We start from the raw sequence: 23518 nt of genomic DNA, 5'->3' as shown, positions 1-23518 counted from the left end.
GTTGTTGTGTTTTCTAAAAGTGTAAATATTTATATTCCTTTTAAAAATAACCTGATATCGCTAAGCAATATTTTTTGCACAAAATTTCTCCCCTTGAGTGAAATATTTTTCCAACTAAAAAAAAAAAAAAAAAAAAAATTAAAAAACATATGTAAGGGTGAAAATGTTGTTCATAAATACTGAATTACTGAGAAGTGTCTTTTTTTTGTGTGTATATATCCCCATGGAGAAAAGTTGTGTAGCATGATAACTCACCATTCCTCGGAGAAAAATAATTTTCTTTCTTTATTTTCTATATAGAAAATTGGGTATTGGCGGCACACTAGAAAATACACTATATATAAAGGAATAGAAGTAATAAAAAGAATTAGTTTTTGTTTTTTTAAAATATATTTATTTTTTATTATCATCATTAGTAGAAAAAGTATTTAGTTGTATATATTTTGAGTACTGCTACGTATAGTTCGTTTATGTAATGATACATCAATATATATATTTTTTTTTTTTATACGAACAGACAAGCACATGTTTTGTCTGCTCAAACTTGATTTAATTCCTTTTTTGTTTTAAGGTAAATTACACCTTTTGCTCATTTTGTTCATTTTGTTTTATTATTACTTATTAGTCCAATGCTATAGATGTTTTGATTCCTAGTTTTTGAATTTACTGAAATAGGGGAAGAAAAAAAAAAAAAAATATATATGCTACGAGTCAGTAATGGTCTTTTCAGATAAAATACGCATTTTTTAAAAATTTTTTTTTAAATTATTTAACTTGTCGTAGGTTGGGTCTTAATTTTATGAATGTCTTCCAATTTAATCATCATATCATTGTGCACAGATTTTATAAGGAAACTATGGGGAAGTAACTGCCTGTTAGTCCATGTTGTGTTTATTACAAGTGTTGAAAAGGTGAAGTGAAACCTTGTTTTAGTATCTCTACATGGATATACAAATATATGTGCACATATAAGTATGTGTACATGAGCTTATGAATTTCTGTTTCATTATTATATTCATTTACATGCAAGCATTCTGAGTTCATTACTTGTGTACTAAATTGTTTGAGTGCAAGTAGTGGATAATTAGAATGATCTGTGAGAAAAGTGGCAAAAAAAAAGAGGAAGAAGCATAGGATAGAACAAGCGGAAAATATGTACATATTATTATTAAATCATAAGGTTAGCAATTCACTCACGGGTACAAGGTGTAATAAAAATATATCTAGAAAGTTTTCTCTTTTTAATTTTATATTTTTGTAATAACCTGATGTATAATGTTCTTTATCTTCTTTTCATCATATTTAGCAGAAAATGTTATAGATGAATATAAATTTATGTCTTAAAAATGTGTATAAATGGGTGTAACCGGAGATATAAAAAGAAAAAAAAAAAAAAAAATTGCAAAAAAATGTTAAACTTAAAGATGAAATGACAATGTGGGAAATAGCTAAAAATAAGAAAAAAACATATTTAGCTTCAACCGCTTGTTCATTTATTAGAAAGCACCTGAGAAGAACTCAAAGACACTAATAAACGAAGAGGCATATTCAGAACAGTGAATTAACTTAATGATATATGGATGATCCAGTGAGGAAATTATAAATTTATAATTTTTTAAATTATATTTTTCTTTTTTAACAATTATTTTGTATTTATAACCATCAACGAGGTTATAACTGTAGAATACTTTTTTTTTGTCATTTTCTTTTAGTGTATGAATTGGAATGTGATCTCTTAATACATTCGTTTCTGACTCCAGACAGAAGGATGTTGAAAGATTATTTCTTTTTTTTAGAAGAAAATTTTTAATTTTCATTTTTTTTTGTGTATGCGCATTTTTATGGGAGCAACTGTGTGTGTATCATTATGGAAGCATTTTTTTTTTTAATCACTCGTTCTACATAATTTTGCACATGTAAACACAGAGGATAAGGAGTTATATATTTATGTGTCTATGTAGGGGTGTGTATTCATACGTATGTTTATATATATGTTTATGCATTTAGAATGTTATATTTATACTCCTATAAGTATATAATACAAAATGGTATAAGAGAAATTTTTATGTCTTTAAAAATTTCATATTCTTTAGTAAAGGAATTATAAATAAATATCTTTTTATGTATGCATATATTTGTGTGTGTTCAAAAAAAAAAAAAAAAAAAAAAAAAAAAAAAAAAAACCAAAATGAATAAAAAAACATGCACTTTATAAAAAATAATACATATTTTTGATTTTACATGAATTGCGCAAAAGCCTCAAGATTGAAATGAACACAAACATTTTCACCCTCTGCAAAAAGATACATACTGAAAAGGTATATTTTGAATGTTCTTAAAAAAAAACGAATTAATATTTGGAGGAAATTTCATGTGGATTGAATTTTTTAAGTATTTTTTTTTTTTTTTTCTTTTGCTACAGGGGTTTAATGCCCTTTTTGTTCAACGATTTCCAAACATTTATTACATTTTTAAAAAGCAACATGAAAAAAATGAAAAAGAAAGACGTATTTTTATATCTACATAAGGTGTTAAAAAAGAAAAAAAAGTTTATTCTGGAAAATTTCGCTACATAATACATGGGTGCAATTATTTGTGCACCTCTTACCACTACTACCACCCCCTCCCTTCCACACAAAATAATAAAATAATTTTTCGACTGATAAGTCCTACAACTACTGAATGGATACCTATTGAGGTACCCAAACAGGGTATATATAATGATGGATTATTGGGAAAATAGAGGAAAAATGATAATATAAATCGTGAGCACAAAAAAGAGTGAAAAATAGTTATATTTATTATATGTTCTGTTCCTATTATTGTCTTATGCTATGAATGGAACTGATTATGCACGAAGTTGGGGATTTTTTTTTTTTTTTTTTTTTTTTTTGTTTAAAAGGAATAAAACCCATAATTTTTTTCAAAACGATTAAGCGTCCTATTTATTTAATTTTTGAAGTTGTTGTAAAGTGACACATGTTTTTAGCAGATTTATATGCATTTTTAACCATATAAAAAAGAAAAAAAATTAAATGTTTACAACATGCTTTAAAAATGTAGAATGTGTTTTTTTTTTTTTTTTTTTTTTTTTTTATTTCGTTTTTCTCCTTTAAAACTAATTATTTATTCTCTGTGTGCTAGTATTGCTTCTTAGAAAAGATCCAATGAGGAATGAAACACAAAGTATCCGGAATGCATAATAATATATTTTTAACATTTCATGTTTCTAGAACACCATAATTTACTATATTTGTATGCACACAATTTTTTGCAATACTCGCACAAGCACGTTAAATTTTTTTTTTAAAATAGTGCTTATAAGTGTTGATGGCATTTTTCACCTTTTGACTTCTGACAAATGGGGGATGCGAAACTCCTTAGAGGGATTTGTGGATACTCACACTTTAAGTGAGTGAATTAAAACAATAGCACGTTAAAACATTGTTTGTATCAACAAAGGAAAAAAACATAAGAAAAAAAGTAAATAAATGTAGAGTATATTTATATTATATATATATATATATATATATATATATATATATATACCACCTGATGCATTAACTTATGGTTCACATGCGAGGTACAATATTATGGGTTTTTAAATTTTGCACAATTGGATGCACGAGAAGTTCTTATTTTATGTACTTTTTTAAAATTCTTGCATGAGGAGCCACTCTTAAATGAGGAAGTGATTTGTGAAGCATTAAAAAAAAAAAAAAAAAAAAAAAAAACGCAAGATAAACACAATGCATCATGTTTAAGCCAGAATATAACGCATGCAAGAACATAGAACACACAAAGTAGGGGAAAAAAAAAAAAAAAAAAAAAAAATACAAATAAAAAAAGTTGTGGGTGAAAAAAAGGAGAACGAGAGAATGCAATAAAATTGTTAGGACTGTTAAAAAAAAGGGAAAATTTATTATAAATTAAAAAAAAAAAAAAAAAAAAAAAAAAACAAGAAAAACACAATGCATCATGTTTAAGCCAGAATATAACGCATGCAAGAACATAGAACACACAAAGTAGGGGAAAAAAAAAAAAAAAAAAAAAAAATACAAATAAAAAAAGTTGTGGGTGAAGAAAAGGAGAACGAGAGAATGCAATAAAATTGTTAGGACTGTTCATCATAAGGGGAAATTTATTATCAATTTAAAAAAAAAAAAAAAAAAAAAAAAAAATTGAATATATATCTTTTACAGGATAAAAGGAAAAGAAGAAGATATTTATCATACCTTTTTTTATTGCAAAAGTTTGTAAGAAATATATAGAGGCGCGAAGAAAAGAGTATTATAAATAAGAGGTTGCTACAGAACTACACTTGCAATATTTGAGATAAGTAAGTACTTAAGTACAAAAATGAAATGAGAGAAAAGAAATGAGTACCAATAAATCAGAAAATGCAAAATCAAGGAAGGATTTAAATAATGGGGATTTGTACGTGAATACTAATCGAAATGTAGTGAAAGGTTCACAAAAGTTTAGATTTGTAATTGAACATATAGACTTTTGCCTTTTTTGTAAAAAGAAAAAAGAAAATAATGAAGACACAAGTGAAGTATGTAAACATAACAATTGTGACAAAGAGGACATTGGAGATGATGTGGCCCAAGAAAAAGAGGAAAATATCAAAATCGATTTTAAACGGTTATGTTCTATAGGTAAAACTTACGACTTTTTGAAAAGGAAAGGGTTCAATCAGAAGGATTTAAAAAAATTAGAAAATGCACAATACTTTGAAAAGGTAATATGGGCTTATTACAACACATATGATAATTTATACCTCCTAAGTAATAACGAAGTTTTTTTTTGTACTGACGAATCAAGAATACGTACACATATGTTATACGTAAAACATTTATTATCTCTTATCGTTTTCATTTGTTATAAATATGAAGAAAAAGGAAAACATGAAATTTGGGATCAGATAATTTACAACAGAATAGACGAATTTGAAAAATTGGTAGAAATAGAAAAAAAAAATTATACCCCTGAGGAGAATTACAAGATAGATGAGAGATTTAACATGTATAAAGAATTTCTTATACATAAATTTCATAGTTTATTTTTTAACACCCTTAAATTAATAAATTATAATTTTGTTTTTAATGAGTTTATGGGAAATACACACAGAAAGGGAAAAAATAGAGAAGCACCATATCAGAAAAAAAATTACAGGAAAAATTTATATAAATTAAATTTTTTAGAAAAATCTTTTATTATACAATTTTTTATAAATATTTATTCTAGTATAGACAAGAAATTTCTTTTTAAATTATGCCTAGATTTGTGTAATCCTTTTATTTGGAATTGTATAAATTATAATTACTTAAACGAATTTCTTTTCAAAAAAAATAAAGAAGCAAAAATGTTATATAATAATCTGTTAAAAGTTATGGATAAAAAATATTTAAATGGTAGAAGTTATAACGTATTTGATGTTTACACATGTAGTTGTGGTTTATCGAACCTTGAAGGAGATTCCAAGAAGACTCAAGGAAACCTCCACGACAATGTTAATGTAGAAGAATATGATAAAAGTATCATTTTGTTTATAAACAAAAATGAATTTTTTTACAATTTAATAAATTACTTTTTAATTGTTTTAGATACTTTTGAGAAAGAGCCTGAAGAAATGGATGAAATAACGAGTAATTATTCCATTTCCTCATTGAGCGATAGGGACAGTAGTGATGAAGAACAAGATGAATATGAAAAGTTTTTGGATATATTTAATGATGAAGAAGATTCTCCCTCCATAGAGCAAAACCCAACGTTAGATAATGAGAATCCACAGGATAGTTCTTTATCACTTGATATGGCAAACATGAAAGTGGATTCCCATTCGATTGACAACATAAACAGTGATGATGCAGATAATGATTTTAGAGATGAAGAAGATGAACTTACAGATAACGCGATGGATGAGGAAGAAGTGGAAGAAGATATAAAAGGGAATTTACACAAACGTGCAAGAAGAGATGTAAATGATGAAAGTGGTATTGTAAAGGTCGAACACGACAGCAGTGGTGACACCTGTATACAGGATGAGATGATGAAATTTCTTGAGTCGGTTGAAGAGTATGGGAGGTACATTTCTAGCGATGATGAAGAAAAGGAAAATTTTGTTAACCCTAGTGAATATAAAAAAGAAGAAATATTACTCATGTTTTCTAAATATGAAAACAAATTAAAAGGGGAAAATAAGAAGTTTAATTACACATGTAGGGTTAGAAAGGGGAAAATGAAGTATGTTGAAGAAAGGAAAAAAAAGTATCGAATATTGTTTGTTGAAAAATGTATAGAATTTTTTATTGATTTGTTAAGTCAACTTTATTCAAGAAGAATATTATACATTTTTATAAAATATTTTAATGTACTTATTTATTGCAAAATTTCTAGTTTAAACAGAAAAAGAAAGTTTAAAGAATTAATCAAACTTTTGAAATATTATGTAGAAATGTATATTGACAATTTTTCTGGAAATCCATTAACATATCTGGAAATAAATAACGAACATTATAGGAACTTTGAGTATTTTCAAACCTTTTGTTATAAACATTTTAAGGATCATAGTGTATTAAAGAATTATTACTTAAAATCTGTTTTTTTAATGAACAAAAAGAAGGAATTATTGGAAAATTTATCCAAATTGGAGGAAAAGGAATTGTTGTTCTTATGTGAAAAGTTGAATTATCTAATGTTGAGCGATACACTTGAGAAAAGTTTCGAAGAGGGAGAGGCCAAGAAAACGCCGGATGGAAAGACCCAAAAATCGTGTACTGGAGAAACGGATCAGAAAGTGGAAAAGTTTGGAGAAGAGGACAGAATGAAATCGAGAGATATAAAATGCAATATGTGCATCAAGGAAGGGATTTTTGAAAATGTGCATTTATTTAGAAAGAAGAAAAAATTGTTCTATATAACGCTACTAATAGAAAATTTAAGATTTAAGAGTAACATTTTTGAAGAGATAGATAAGCAATGTGATTATCCGAATGAGAGGGATCTATTCGAAAATGTTTTAATTGATACAAAGGATGATATGAAGAGGAAGAGGAAAACATTTCTTTATACAAAACCGTTGTTCAAATTGAATTTACAATACCTATGTATTAACGATTATGTTTTTAGAATATACAATTTGTTTAAACTGCAAAGTTACTACGATATAAGGAAGAATGTTATTGAGTACGTGTATGAAACCAATCCCAAGAATAAAAAGGTAAATGAGCACACTGTGTGTAAGTATGTGTTTGAAATAGATGAAAACACTGATTTTAGGAATGACATGAATGGCAGAAGCGAGGGAAGTGGAAACAAGAAAATAAGAAAAAGGAAATACAAAGCAAATTTTTCGGAGGAAAATCAAATTGTTATGCAGGACGAGTCACTAGCGGAGAGTAGTAATAGGAATGCTTATAATGAATATCAACTAAATTCCATAGTACATGATATTAACAAAATTGAAAACACTTATTTTGCAAATGAGAGAAGAATGAGTAATAAGATTGATTCGTTCAGAATTGTAAGTGTAGATAACAATAATAAAAAGGTAATGGGTGAAATAATTATAGATCTAAAATATAAATATTACGAACGAGTTAATAACGAGTGGAATATGATTAGACCAGGTGATATTTTATTTTTAGTTTGTGTAAAGAATTATACAAATCATTATAAGAATAAGTTAAACGTTATTAATGATAATGATCTGAAAAAATTACTTGGAATTAACTATTTAAGAGGTTGTGAAGTATTTAAATATTCCAATTTTGATGAAAATAGTGAAGAGTTAGATGGAGGAAAATGCAGTTTGAAACGAATTACAGTGTATTTAGACTATCAACAATATCAAAAGGATATTATAAATGATCCAGAAATTTATAGTTCTTTCAATTTATTAGTAAGAAGGAAACAAAAGGAGAACAACTTTTTTTACATTCTGAATAATATTAAAACTTTAATTATGAACCCGGATGATGCAGTTATACCTCATTGGATACACGATATATTTTTGGGTTACTGTGATAGTTCACTCAAGTATTATCAGAAATCGTTGCCAAGAAAGGTCAACTCGGGAGAGGGAGGAAATAATCCCCATCTTAGTGAGGTGCGTTCATGTGAGAGAAGCGATTCAGATGAGGGAGATTCAGAAGAAGACTATTCAGAGGAGGAGGATTCAGATGAGGGCCATTCAGAGGAGGAGGAATCAGATGAGGGAAATTCAGAGGAGAACCATTCAGATTACACTGATAAGGAGGAAGTAAACGGGAATGGAGAAATTTCCAATAAAAAAAAGTTCCATAATGTCGAGGGCATAAAAGAGTGCAAGAAAAAAATGGTGTGTAACCGAGAAAAGTTAAATTTTATAAGAAAGAATATCGATGACATTAATTATTTAAACACCTTTTTAAACATTTTGCATGTGATTAAAACGACAAATGTTGCATATCTTTGCGTGGACTCATCATACATGAATGTATTAAATGGTAAAAATAAAGTGGATATAAAAAGTTTGTTGAACGAGTATGTAGAGCCCCTGTTTTTAAGTTACGCTCCGATAAGATATGAACATAAAAAAACGTCACTTGAGAAGAATATGTTACAAAAAAATATTCTAGAAATCTTATATTATCACATTTGTGTTATTAATAATTATAAAGCAGATGACATGGAATTTGTTGAAGATTTTGTAAAAAACATTACTGCAGCACATCGATATGGAAATTTTTATATCTTTCAATTTGAGTTTAAAGCAAAAGAGTATTATTTAATTTTGAACAGCTATTTAGGGAAGGTGAAAAGCGAGGGGGAAATTGTTAGACCGGTTACTAACGAGGGAGTGCAGGAGAGCCCAGAAAAGGGAGAAGAGAGAGAAGCAGAGAAAAATGAAGAAGTTGGAGAAGTAGAGAAAAATGAAGAAGCTGGTGAAGCTGTCCTCATTGATGATCATAATATCATTCAAAAGATATTTGAGGAAAATTTGAAAAACGCCATCAAATATTTAAGTCTGAAAGGGGATATTTATAGAATACAAAACCGAATATATGATGATCAGAGTTATCCATTAGAAGGATTGTTAATTCACACTAAAAAGAGAAATAGCACGAATGCATCATTTGTCCAGAGAGAAAGTGGCAAAGATGAGGAAGATGTAACAATGGCAGGAGAAGGAATCAGTGGAATAACAGTGATGAAAAAAAAACAAATGTACTACACAGAACGGCAAATTGAATGTTTAAAAAGTGGGTTGTATGAAGGAATAACCATAATTGAGGGAGTTCCTGGGAGTGGTAAAACGAGTATATTAAATAAAATCATTAATATACTCTTTAATAATAAAAGGAAAGAAAAAATTCTTATATGCACCCACAGTAATAGTTGCTTAAATTATATTTTTAATTTACTTGTTAAGGAAAATTTGATTCATCAAAAATATTTGTGCAGAGTCGGTATGGGAGAATTAGATATTGAAAATTTAAGAAACGAGTATGAAGAACTAGAAAAAAGTTTAATTAAAAATGGCAACATGGAGGGAAATGAGAACAGTGTAATGAAAAAATCTGGTATCGATTTTTATGATGAAGATGATAATTTTAATTTTTCAAAATATGGAAGAATTAATTACATGATTGATTTAAGACAGAAAATGTTGAATGAAGTAAATTTATTATCTGAATCTAATAGTAATCATAAAATATACCATTGTTTATCAGCTACACAGTATTATGAAAATCACATTAAAAAACGAATTTCCAATTTTTTTAAGTATATTAAAATTTTTAAAAATAATAAAAATGATCAAAATTTTTTTAAATTATGCATAACAGAAGCAATTGATGATTACGACATATATAACTTATTTTTATGTCCAAAAATATATGTGAAGGAATTTGAAAATGTACAGGATTTAGTATGGGCAGGAAAAGAGGAAAAAAGAACACATTATAATAACACTTGTAGGGAGATAGAAAAATTACAAATACTAGATGAAGATAAGTCATGTTTTTACTTAATTCATCCAGAAGATCAATTGAACACATTGCATTTGAGCATATTTAATATCCTTTTTCCGTTTAAGAAGTACTTAAATTTGAAATTGAATAAAATAAGCATAGATCAGTATTTAGAGTATAAGAATTTTTTCATTAAGAGAAACAATGTAGAATATTTAGGTAGTGAAAATGAGGAATTAAACATGGATTTTGTTGAAGCACAGGAGGGAAGCATGTTAATGAAAGATATGGAATTGGAAAAAGTGAATGAAAGAGTGACAGGACAAGAAGAAAAAATGAGTGAGAAAGGAAGCACTATTATGGATAAAAATATAATACAAGAAAGGGGAAAAGATGGTGAAATATTAACAAAACCAAGGGATGAATATGACATGTGCAGAATTTTTGGAGGAAATATAACTGGCTTGATATTCAAAAATAATGAGGAAGATTTACACATATGCAAATATTATTTAGCAAATTTGATAAAAAATTTTGAACATTTAAATGATTGTAGAGCATTTGAAGTATTAAAAAATCAAAGAGAAAGGGGAGTGTATATAATAGCTAAACTGGCAAGGGTTATTGCAATGACTTGTACTCATGCAAGTATAAATAGAAGTAAAATAGCGAAATTGCAATTTTATTTTGATAATATTATAATCGATGAATGTACCCAAATTACTGAAAATGACACATTTTTGCCTCTACTACTTCAAGAAAATCGATACTATAAAAGTAAATTAAAAAGAATTATTTTTGTTGGAGATTCTAACCAATTGCCTCCTATTATAAAAAATAAATACATAAAAAATTTTGCAAATTATGAACAATCATTGTATAAACGATTTTTAAGATTGGAATTACCTTCTATTTATTTAAATGAACAAGGACGTATGAGAAATGAGATTTGTAATATTTATAAATATTTTTATAGTAAATATAATATTCAAATTGCAAATTTAGATTGTGTTTATAAGGACAAATTTTCAAAGAATTTTAACCCAGGATTTACGTATACTTATCAATTTATACATGTCGAATCGGATGAATACACTCCAGTGCCATATTTTTATCAAAATTTGTTAGAAGCAGAAATGGTGGTTGCTATTTTTATGTATATGCGTCTTTTGGGATATGCAAATGAAATAATAACAATTTTGACAACATATAATGGACAAAAAGAACTAATATTAGATATTTTGAAAAAAAATTGTTTATATAACAAGTTAATTGGAATGCCTAAAAAGGTGACAACAGTTGATAAATATCAAGGTAAACAAAATGATTATGTAATAATTTCTTTAGTTCGATCGAAAAGTATTGGATATATGAAAAATATTAAAAGACTTATTGTTGCATTTTCACGTGCAAGGTTCGGATTATATGTAGTTGGGAATTATAATTTATATAAGAAAAATCAGGAATTTAAAAAGCCATTATATTTTTTTAGAAAAAACAAACTAGAATTGTCCTTACAAATGAATGAGCAATTTAGCACCACCCAAAGGGAACACAAAATTCCCCCGATCATTGTAAAAGATTTGAATCACTTTTACACAATTATATATTCTCTGGCGAATGCCCATTTTCAGCGTAATTCCGCATAGGAGATACTGGATAATGAGAATAAGCACGTGCTTTATGCACATGCGTGTAGATGTATATATGTATGTATATATGTATGTATATATGTATGTGTATATGTATGTATATATGTGTGTGTTTCTGATTGTGTGCATGTATATACCTATTTGTGTGTGGAAAAACATGTGTCCACCTATGTTTTTTAACGCCTTTTTTATGCCTCTATAGTAAAAATGTAAATGTTAGAATAAAATGAGCCATTGAGATGTTCAAGCAGAAACGGAATTTAATGTTTCAAAGGTTTTTAAAAGCATTTATCGTAAGCGCGTTTACCCGTTCGTGCAATTACATATTAACACATTTTTGTTTACATTACTTGTAAAATGTGTTTTTTTTTCATTTTGGTCTTTTATTATTATTTTTTTTTTTTTTCCCTTTCTTAAGGGTTTAAGTTTAGGTACAATTTGGTTTATTTGTCCTTGTTCCAATTTTCTGACATTGTTTTTGTCTTATAATATTTTGTGTGACGAATAAATAATTAGTATTTTTAATGTGGTGGGTACAAAGGAAAAAAAGTAAATTTTGTTTAAGCCTGAATATATAAGTTGTTCTTATTTATTTATTTATTTTTTTTTTTTTTTGCTCTAACCCTTTTTCATTTTGTTAGCATAGTAAATGAACTTTTCTTTGATTTTCTATACCCACTAATATATATACATATATATATATATATATATATATGTATTTCTATTTTTATGTTTATTTTAAGGTTTTTTTTTTTTTTAAAAAACTCCAAAAATATCATCTCGTAAGGCAAAAACATTTCAACAAAATTTGGATGTAGTTTATCAAATGTTTGTAACTATGAGATCAATTTTATTTTCACAATGGAAAAAAGAAAAATAAAGTAGCTGTTCAAAAAATGAATATAAAAGTGTTACCTGGTAAAACGTAAGAATATAAGGGCGAAAGAAAAAAAAGTAAAAAATATGTAAAATTAAGCAAAACAAAATAAAAAGAGATAAGGAATGTACGAAAATGTGACATTGAAAATTAGGTAGTATTTTGTACCAAGCTTAACAAGGGGGGAAAAAAAAAAAAAAAAAAAAAAAAAAAAAAAAAAAAAACAAGCTTTTAATTTAACCCTTCCTCTTCAATTTTAAATCTTCCATTTGAAAACATTTAAAAGATGGAAATTACACATGAAGAAGGAAGTGACACAAGTGAAAAGAAAAATAAAATTCCATCTAATTATACAAGTATATCTGAGAAATCTTCCAAGTCAGTTTTTGGTGTAAGAAAAAATGATTGCGGTTATCAAAATATTCGTGATGACCGTGATGATGGTATTATGTATGAAGGTCCCATGGAGGACTCGGTTCATGCTGAAACAAGTGAAGATATAAATTTTTACGATGCGAAAGGCTTAGATGAGGTAAAAGGGCAGACAGAGAAATTCTTTAACCATGAGGAATATGCACAGGATATGTTAAACAATAATAATGAACATAATTTAGTGCATTCCGATGAAATGTACAACTCATACACTGATGAAGAGCTTGAGAAATTTTTTGAGGACACAGAAAATGAAGTGGAAGGAAAGAATAATAACGCTGTGCAGTTAATGATGGAAGATCATTTAGGAGGATTAGCAGATTCTGCTATGCTAAGAGATAATACTACACTTCCAAAAGGTGATGATACCTTTTTGCTAAAAAAAGAAGATAGCAATGTGTTAAAGGAAGATGAATATGAAAATTTTTACAACAATGAGCACTCTCCTCTTGTAGTAAATTGTGAAGAGAGAGGAATGAATCCTTTTGATGATTATAAAGAGAAAGATTTAGAAATGTCTTTTCGGAAAGACGGTGTAAGCATTAAAAGCTATGAAGAATCTTTTGCGTTAGGAAATAAAAAATTAACGTTAAACACAACAAACATTACAGAATTCAGAGATTTGAGTAACGAACCTAATGATGATTTTTCATTTATTAGTAACTCATCAAACAGTATTATTGTCAGATCAGCTGTGCTGGAGGAGGGAAAAAAAAGTGAGACAAATCTGAATGGTAATGTGGAAAATGATGAAATTGACGCAGATTGTGAGGGTGGAAGTGTTACTACTGTGGATGTCAAAAATGAATCTGAGGGAGGAAACAAGGAAATAGTGAAGAAAAAAGAAAAAAGAAAAATTGAAGAAAAAGGTGTAACATACAATGAGGGGGATACATTATTAAGAAATAACAATTTGGAGAGCAATGCATTAGATAGTGTAGAAAATGATATTAGTGAAAATACGTTTGCAAATAATATGAATGAAGAAGAATCCAATATATGTGATAAGAATAGCATAGATGAAGAAAAATTCAATATATGTGATAAGAATAACGTAGATGAAGAAGAATCCAATATATGTGATAAGAATAACGTAGATGAAGAAGAATCCAAATTGGAGAGTGAAAAATCTAAGAAAATGGACATTTTAAACTATTTTGAAAATAATGAACCTCAAGAAGATAATACAAATAATTCCAACTTTTTATTAAAAAAAAAAAAAATACATGAAGATCAAACCAGCTCCTTGTGGTACAAACACAAAAGACACTTTTTCATTTTTACCTATTCGGGGAAACCAGTTTTTACAAGATATGGTAATGAAGAAAATTTAACAAGTTTTTATGGAGCTTTACTTGCAATTATATCAAAAATAGAGTCCTTTTCTTTTTCAGGCAGTAGCACAGATGTAAAAACAAATAAAAAATGTAATGAAACATATACAAAAAACTCGTTAAAATGTATTATGAGTAAGAACACAAAAGTAGTTTATTTAGACAAAGAAGTATTATGTTTAGTATGCATTTCTAAAGTTAATGAGAGCACTAATTACATTTTGCACATTTTAAATTATATGTATTTTCAAATTATATCATTATTAACTAAGAGCATTGATAAATCATTTCAAATAAAACCATCATTCGATATAAGATATTTGTTAGATGGTGCTGATATCCTTATGTGTAATTTAATATCATCTTGTTCTAAAAACATGTATTCCATTTTTGATGGTTTTGAACCTTTACCTTTAAAACAAGATTACCGTAACAAAATAAACAATTTGATTTCGTCCTTCAAAATTAACAATGTTTTGTTGTCCTTCTTAATTATAAATGATAAAATTATTGGAATATCTGTATCCAAATATACCATCAATTCGATGGATATAATAATCCTTATCAATATGATAACATCAATGAAATCCTTTAAGAATGCAGAATCTTGGACTCCCATTTGTTTACCTATTTACAACCCAAAGTATGAAAGAAATTTTTTTTTTTTTTTTTTTTTTTTAATTTTCCACTTTGCATACATAATAGAGAAAACATAAGTATGCAAATGTAAAGAAAAACGTATTCATGTTAACGTGTATACATATTCGTACCTCTACAAGGGTATAGCAAAGATATAAGAAAATGAATAACCTTTTTTTTGAAAAAAAAATTTATTATGAATTTATCATCCATTTTGAATCATTCCCCTCCCCACCCCTCTCACGTTCAGCCTTTTCTTATATGCCTATATTAACTACATTAGGAAAAAAATTTGTTGTGTTTATGTATGCTCACATGCATCGTCCAGAGATTTTTTCCACCTTTCAAGACACACCTCAATGATTGAAACGGTTATACGAAAGATAAAATAGAAAGGATAAATTTTGTGCACGTAGAGTTATATAATGAAAAAAAAGGGGAAGGAAATAATGCGCAAAAATGTATGTAATAAGCACGCGTTGGTGGAAGTGTTTACAGTTTAATAAAATATAGGGTGTCATGTACAAGTGTACATCAGCACACATATATAGACACGTGTATATTCATTCATTCATTTATTTATTATTTTTTTTTTCTGGTTGCAGATATTAATAAGCTCTGGATGCTACGATGAAATTGTAAAAGCTGCGGACAACTCCCCATTCGAACTTCCAGAAATTCCAAGTATTGAGATCATTCACGTGTGTTATTATATTCCATATTTAAAACAGTATTACAGCTCCAAAATTGGGAATGATAAGGTGAAAAGGGTTTTCAGAGTGTACCAAAAGTGTGATGATATATTAAGAGACTCCAAATTGCCTGCACAAATATACCTAGAGACTGAGCACGAAAAATTTTATTGCATTAAAACAAATCTTTATCACTTATATTTATCAGTCCCATTTCATGTTGAAGTTAATGATGATAACATTAATGAAATTTTAAAAGTTATTGCAACATATCATAAAGAAATATTTATCAACAACATAAAACAAATTACTTGACAAGATTTATTTTATTTTACTTTCTTTTTTTTTGAGTGAAATTCAATTTGCATTACTAATAGTATTGCATACTTTTTATATGAAGCCTATTAAAAATTATCCCCAAAATAATAGGTTGAAATATTTTTCTTTCTTGTTATATTTTATGAAGAAATGAGATTAGTATTAATTTATGACGAAGTGAAATTTTCTAACTCTTTTCTACTTTTTTTCTAATTTTTTTTTTTTTTATCTAGTTTGATTTTTTATTGGTTTACCAAGCTGCTTAATTAACCATTTGCATATTGGGGGAGTTTTTCCCATTTGTTGTATTTCTCTTTACCTCATTTGGTATAGTTTTATTTATTTTGTTTTATACAAGTAATCTGAGACAAGAGAAATGCTAGTTTAAAGGTATTTTAACATCATTTTTTTTACCCATTTTGTTTTACAATTATAGTGATTAATGGTGTGAACTGTACTTGAGAATGAAACGCGCCCGAATAAGGATCAGCTAATGAACATTTATTTTATTTTATTTCATTTTTTTTTTTTTTTTTTTTTTTGTTTGTTTGTTTGTTTGTAAAGATTTATAAAAGGAATGCACCATAAGATAGAATGCACGGGAAGCTTATTGTAGTTGACATGACATCCGAAAAAAGACAGAATTAAAATGACATTTTAGAAAAAATTAAATTCATTTTAACGCGTTTTATCCTGAGTTTAACGTACATTTTTTTCTTTTCTTTTTGTTTGGATTTTTTTTTTAACAAATAACAAAACATTCACTACTTTCATTTGCCACTTCTCGCTCCCCTGAGAATTTAACTACAAGTCATTTTTTACCTGGAGAAAACGTATATTTTAACATGCTTCCTAGTAGGTGTAAAACTACCTTTTATTAAATCATAACTTCAAATAGTGTATATGTTCATCTTATGAATTAACATTTACATTATAGATTTTCAAAGGAAAATATATTAGACATAAATAAAATTGGTAGTGCGTTTATTATCATTACTTATGGAACAAAATTTTCAATACGTTTTACAATTGTATTTATGTATATGAGGGAAGTGGCTTTCCCAAAGTGTTGAATATAGTAGTTGAGTTTTTTTTTTTTTTTTTTTTTTTTAAATTGTGGACATTAGAATTTAGAGCTGTGGGGGATATGTAACCCTAGTGAAGTTTTCTGATATATGGCACAGAAAAAGAATGTGTACGAATATATTTTATTTGTATTAATTTTAACCAATGTCACAACTGGAAAGAAATTAATAAATGTTTTAAGATGCTTAACATTCTAGGATTATTCGAATAAATAAAAATAATCCAAAATTAACAAAACATCCATTTTTGGATGGAAGAAATTCCGATTTGACAAAACAAAAAACATGTCTTTATTTTTATAAAGAATAAGTTTTACTATTTAAGAAAAAATTAGGGAATCCATTTAATTTAAGAGGTGGGGCTTTTCATTCACAAAAATGAGGAATTAAAAAATTGCATTTTGCATTGAGTTTTACCTTCAAGATACATACAAACATATATATATATATATATGTGTTCATATATTAAAAGATTTATGATCAATCTTAATACTTATGACTAATGTGCAGGATGTTGTTCTTTCTTGATTTTTTATATAACTTATCTGTATGCGCACAAAGTACATTTTTTGAAATATTAGCTGAGAATAATTTTGCTATCCCTCAGAATATAGTACGAGGTAACTTACTGTACTATTAACTGAATTAAGTTAAAATATGTTTACATTTTTCTAGTTTTTGCAAATTAAAATATACCAAGTTGTAATTAATACATATTTCCTTGTATTATGATTTGTTATATATCAGAGTTAAAATGAATAAGTAGTTTTGACTTGATAATTATAATCACGAAGAAAATATATAAATTATCATTCACTGAAATTGAGAAACTATGATATGCACAAAAAAATTAATGAAAAGGTGAAATTTTATTGGTTACAAAAGGCGTACAAATAAATACATACATATGGCATCATTTTATTGGTATGTTGATGAAAATCAATTCTAAGTCTGTATTACATGTAAATATTTTCACATGGGGAATGTGCATACACTTGATGGATATCTACATATGGTTTAAGCCGATTGAGTGGGTGGGGAGACATTCTCAGTTTTTACAACATGATTGTATACATTCATATGTATATACATATATATATATATATATATGCATTTTCTCTATGGTTACTGGACGAATTCCAGGTGAATACCTTCCTCCCCCACCACATTGTATAAAATTAAGGGTGATGAAGGGGAAAAAAAAAAAAAAAAAAAGTATTTAAGACAAATATTCAAAATGATAATTATTGTTGAGACATATGTAAATATCTACACATATCATAAATAAACTGTTAATGGGACAAAGAAATTTAACAAAATATAGTTTCAACGTGGAAAATTTTAACAAAAAAAAAAAAAAAATTGGTGATTTCAAAAAATGTGCTATGTATAATATCGACAAATGGTCTCATTGACATATGTAGATATGAAATTATTTGGTAGAGAGTAAATAAAAGGATCATTTAAATAGTCATTTAAAAAAAAAAAATGTTCACATGAGATTCTACTGGGAAATTATCTTATTAAGAATATCCCAATTTAATTATCAGAACGTGGTTTAATCAGGAGCAAAAGCTGCTCCATATATTGAAAAAATTTTAAATGTCCCACTTTTTTTTTTTTTTTTTTTTTTTTTCTTTTTCCCCTCTGGAATAGAGAATAGATGTTTTCATTTTAACTGTTAATTATATATTCTTCTGCACTTTCTTGCACATCATCTTCCATATTTATGCTTGATTCGTAAATTTCATTTCTTGTCTTTTTCCATGTTTCCCATGGTTTGGTTTCTAACCAATCTGCTTGTACTCGTTTCATCCATTGAATTAAATAATTCCATTTGTTTTCTTTCCATTTTTCCCACTGGGTCCATTCTGTGCTCATTAATAAAAATTCTTTTTGGTTTACCCAATTTTCCCATTCTTTTTTTTCTGTTGACAACCTTTTTTTCCATTTTTGCCAATTTTCATTGTTTGTTAAATCTTCCTTGTTTTCGTATTTATTCCACATTTCATATTCTTGATTTTTCCAATTTTTATTTTTCCATTTATTCCAGTTTTTATCTTTCCAATCATCCCAGTATTTAAATAGTTTTCTTTCACAAGCTTCTTCACTATTTTTTAGCAAATTTATCCATTTTATTTTCATAGGTCTTTTCCATTCCATTTCTATTATTCCTCTCCAATCTTTTTCACCCCATTCTGTCCATGCATTTACTGCATCATTTATATAATCTCCCTCCAATTTGTTAATAAAAGCAACCCAATTATAATGCATGTTTGTGAGCCAATCTTCCCATTCACCTTCTTTTTTTTGAATCCACTTTTTTTTACGTTGTTCCATCGATTGTGTAAAATGTTCCCATTTTTCTTCCATATTATTCATCCATTTTTTCCACTCATTAGTTTTCCACTCTTCTGTTAATTCGTTATTATTTTCTGTTTTCTCATTTTGTTCCAGTTCGTTTTCATTTGCTTGTGTTTCGTCTTCTATTATGCTTTCTTCATTTTCATTTGGATCTAATGTCTCTTGTGCACATTGGTCTGTTGAATTAGCATCAGCATCTATTTCTTCCTTTATTTTTTTTGCTTCGCATTTTATAGATGCATCTATTTCGTTTATCCACTTTTGTACTTGGTCCATCCTGCTTTTGTATGCATCCTTCTTTGATGCAAAAGATGGTTCTTTTAGAATTGCACTATGGGGATATATATGTATTGAGGAACTATCGCTTCCTTCATCTTGGTCTTCAATTTCTATTTTTATTTCATCTACTTCATATTCACCAGCACATTTTTTTACGCGCCCTTCAATTAATTTTAATCCTTCTTGAAATAATTCGAGGCCTTCCTCAAGTTCTGTCATTTTGTCCTCAGGTATTTCTACTTCCTGGTGATATGATCCTATATTGTCTGTCGGTATCTTCCCTGTGCCATCATCATATTTTTGCATCAGTTCTTCAATTATATTTAAACCCTTTTTAATTTTTTGGACTCCATTTTCCATTATTTCTTTTTCTTCTGTTTCACTTAATGTTATTTCTTTTTCTTGCTCTGATTCAGATATTTGTTGTGTTGTTTGTTTTGCTCGTTCTATTATATCATCACTTTTAGTTCTTCCTACTGCTATATCTACTTTTCTTCTTTCTTCAATCACTCTTCTTTCTATATCTTTAAACCATTGCTGTAATCTTTGCACTTTGTTATTATGTTTTTCTACCTCTCTTAGATGGTTCTGAATCTTATCTTCTACACTTGTCTCATCACCTAGAACTCCAAATGCATCGAAGAATATTTCATTGCTTTCTCGTTTCTGAAGGAACTACATTACGGAGTTAAGATAAAGGGATTAAAATGTGGGTATGTGCATATGGAAAGTGCATGCATGTGTATGTGAAAAGTATATGTGCATGAAAATCTGTATATATGTATGTACATATGTGTGATATAGGTTTTAATTCCAATCCTTAAAGAAGACGAACTAGATAAACACCATACAATCAACTTATGCATATGTACTTCATAACGTATTGACATCAATGTCCATAATTTGAAGTGTATCTTACCTTCATTTTTTTAACGTCTTTATATAGCTTGTAGAGAGTGAAAAATGCTGTTATTAGTATAACATCTGCAACAGTCGATGCGCTAAGTTTTTGTACGAGTCTTTTTCCAATATTAATACCTTCATTTAATACAGGAGCAGCTAAGTTCAGCGGGGATAATCTACCGCTCTGCATAGCATTTCCTTCCATGGTGTTTTGTATATTTTTTTAAAAATATTTGTTTTACTGGTGAATAACTTTAGTCCTATATTTCTTGATGCAGTTTATACGAGAGTAAATGAATTTTATAAAAAAAAATATATACATATATATATGTATATATATAAATCTAGATATTATTAAAAAAACAGAACGGAGAGAAAAAAAAAAAAAATAACACGAACACGACACTATATTAGAACTAAAAAAAAAAAAGGGATAAGAAAGGAATAAGATCACGAAAAAGAACAAAACGACTAATAAATATTCACATTATTGCACCAGAAATATAGTCAAAATTCACATTCACTATAATGAAATGAATAAAAAAAAAAATATATGTATATATAATGCATAAATTTATAAAACAAAACGTTTTTTATTTAAATGTAACTTTAAAAGCGTAAACGTCTCTGTTTAAGAGTCACTTTTAATTTTTAATCGCATGCTGGTAGTTGCAATAACTTGATTTAAAAAATTGAACAAAATTTTCAATATATTTTATTTTATTTATTTTTTTTTCTCTTTTGCAAATATGTTCGGAATATGAATTCTATAGTATATAATTTCATTTTATATACTCGTTTATTCATTATTTTATTTCTACTTTAGTTTTCTTAAGAAATGTAGAAAAAAATTGGATGCTCAGTTACAACCAATAAAAAAGGGATGAAATAATCGAAATTCATTCTGTACATATAAGCTCATTAAACCATAGTACATATATATATATACATGCATACATATTCTTGAATTAGCATTAATAGTGACTATTTATAAATGCAATGAAGAGCTTATGGAATTATTTACCCTTTTGTTTTTTTGGTCTTATTATGATGCTTTTTTTTTTTTTTTTTTTTTTTTTTTGGTGGCGAATACAAAATATTAACCTAATAATTTTACTAATCCAGGAATGATAAATAAATTGTAAAATATTTTAATCATTAAAAAGGACATGTATATATATGAAAATGGAAAGAGAAAATTCAATGATAGAACATTTATAAACGTTTATCAAAACTTCTTTACATGTGAAGTAGAAAAAATCTACTTATTTAGATTTGAATTATTCTTCTATTTATTTATTTTTTTTTTTTTTTGTTTTATAAATTATTGAATAAATTCCCAAATAAGGCTGAAATATTTCACTCTGTCCTTATAATTAAGATGCCTTTTCAAGGTTAACAAATCGAATGGAGGCAAAAAGAAAATATCGAATTATGTTTTAATTAAGTATATGTTGTATTTCCTGGATACACGTCCTAGAAGGTACATATATATTTTATAATCGTTTTGATTATTTTTTGTTCTCGTTATACAATTTCTTAGCAATGCTATAAAAAATAAAAATTTAACGAAAATGTTTACAAATGATAAATTCTGTTGCATCCTCGATTTTTATGATTTATTAAAAAACGGTTGCAATTCTTTCATTTAATATGTTTTAAAAATATGTTAAAAATTTAGTGAATGGTATAGTATTCTATTTAATTCAGAAGAAAAAAAAAAAAAAAAAAAAAAAAAAAAGAATGTTTACTTTTTACATTTTGATTAAAAAAGATGAAATAAAAAGTGTAATTTCTTACAATTCATAAAGAAGTTGTAATGCTCATAATTAAATAACAAAATTTCCGACCACTATATAGGGTAGTACATATATATATATGTGCATGTACCTTTCTAGGTCTAAGAAAGGTATTGAAAATTGTTAAGCATTTTTGCCGTATTTAATACATGGGACTGAGTTATTTTATGAGAATGATTAACTCCAGAATTAAAGCAGACTTATAAATTGCTAACATTTTGAAAACTAAAATGTCAATATATTAATGTATGCCTTACTGACGTGTCGTAATTACATAATGTTAAGAATTGTACGTGAACACTAAATTGCCAATTAAAACCTCTAGATGTTAATTAGTAAAGTGTAAAATATAGTCGTATTATAATACTAAGACATTTCTTAATCTGTATGCAAAAAAAATGTAAGATGTTTTAGTGTTAGACTGCTGATTAAATGAAAAACACTTTAAATGTGCAACGTTTTTGCGTGTGATAAGATAAAATTAAAAAAAATGCATATATACTTTTTTTTTTTTTTTTTTTTTTTTTTTTAATACATGCTGTATATTTAGAAAATATGTTTTTATCAGAAGTTTATAAAAAAGTGAAAGGGATTATTATATATCGTATCTTAGCTTTTCTTCTGAACTATGTTACTAAAATACATATAGTTATTTTCCTTTCTGCAAATAGAGAACATTTTATTTAAGTGATATTATCATCAGTTCTGCTTTAAAGAATGACCGTTTGTTGTTATAGATAATATAAAATAATTTTAAAATAATTCTAAATGTAGTATTTTATAGTTGGTGTGTAACAGTTTGATAGGGACGTTTTTTTATTTTGAAATTACCGTAAATAGTAAATGCATATTCAAGCATAAAATAGGACTAAAAGTTAAATAACTGTAAAAAAAAAAAAAAAAAAAAAAAAAAAAAAAAAAAAAAAAAAAAAAAAAAAAAAAAAATAAAAAAAAAAAAAAAAAAAAAAAAAAAAAAAAAAAAAAAAGCACAATACAAAACATTTCCTTGTGGTATTATATACAATTAGACATTTATTTTTAAAGAATTTTTATTTCCTTTATACAAAAGCATTCAAGGAACCATTTTAATTTACACCATTGATTATCCTTTTTGGAATGACTGCAAAGAACAAGGTATTATTATTTTGTTTTATAGGAAAAAAAGGCAGTAATGGCGATATATAA

General features: G+C 27.0%; 4 protein-coding genes across 4 annotated transcripts in view; 2 read left to right on the top strand and 2 right to left on the bottom strand.

The window, feature by feature from the left end:
- Window positions 1–1817, bottom strand: part of PGO_120420 (calcium-dependent protein kinase) — a gene marked incomplete at both ends in the record, with an annotated part of 3608 nt that extends 1791 nt beyond the window's left edge. Inside the window, 7 exons of the mRNA XM_028688838.1 lie at window positions 52–114; window positions 256–334; window positions 619–666; window positions 775–872; window positions 1048–1094; window positions 1266–1339; window positions 1508–1817. Of these exons, the coding sequence (XP_028544639.1) occupies window positions 52–114; window positions 256–334; window positions 619–666; window positions 775–872; window positions 1048–1094; window positions 1266–1339; window positions 1508–1817 (719 nt within the window). The remainder of the gene's footprint in view (window positions 1–51; window positions 115–255; window positions 335–618; window positions 667–774; window positions 873–1047; window positions 1095–1265; window positions 1340–1507) is intronic.
- A 2561-nt stretch (window positions 1818–4378) lies between these two features.
- Window positions 4379–11608, top strand: PGO_120410 (hypothetical protein, conserved; the record flags this gene model as incomplete). The annotated part of the gene is made up of 1 exon (XM_028688837.1): window positions 4379–11608. The coding sequence occupies one exon, from the start codon at window positions 4379–4381 to the stop codon at window positions 11606–11608; it is 7230 nt and encodes a 2409-aa protein (XP_028544638.1).
- Window positions 11609–12774: 1166 nt separating this feature from the next.
- Window positions 12775–15900, top strand: PGO_120400 (vacuolar fusion protein MON1; the record flags this gene model as incomplete). Its single annotated transcript, XM_028688836.1, has 3 exons — window positions 12775–14897; window positions 15144–15264; window positions 15499–15900. 3 exons carry the CDS (start codon window positions 12775–12777, stop codon window positions 15898–15900), a joined length of 2646 nt encoding a protein of 881 aa, XP_028544637.1.
- Window positions 15901–18662: 2762 nt separating this feature from the next.
- Window positions 18663–20739, bottom strand: PGO_120390 (tryptophan-rich antigen; the record flags this gene model as incomplete). Its single annotated transcript, XM_028688835.1, has 2 exons — window positions 18663–20306; window positions 20551–20739. The coding sequence occupies 2 exons, from the start codon at window positions 20737–20739 to the stop codon at window positions 18663–18665; spliced, it is 1833 nt and encodes a 610-aa protein (XP_028544636.1).
- Between the last annotated feature and the right edge of the window lie 2779 nt (window positions 20740–23518).

This window comes from Plasmodium gonderi, assembly GCF_002157705.1.
Source record: "Plasmodium gonderi DNA, contig: Chr12, whole genome shotgun sequence".
In the NCBI taxonomy this organism is placed as follows: Eukaryota; Apicomplexa; class Aconoidasida; order Haemosporida; family Plasmodiidae; genus Plasmodium; species Plasmodium gonderi.
The sequence above is the reverse complement of the archived record's forward strand: the minus strand, read 5'-3'. Positions and strand labels throughout refer to the sequence as shown.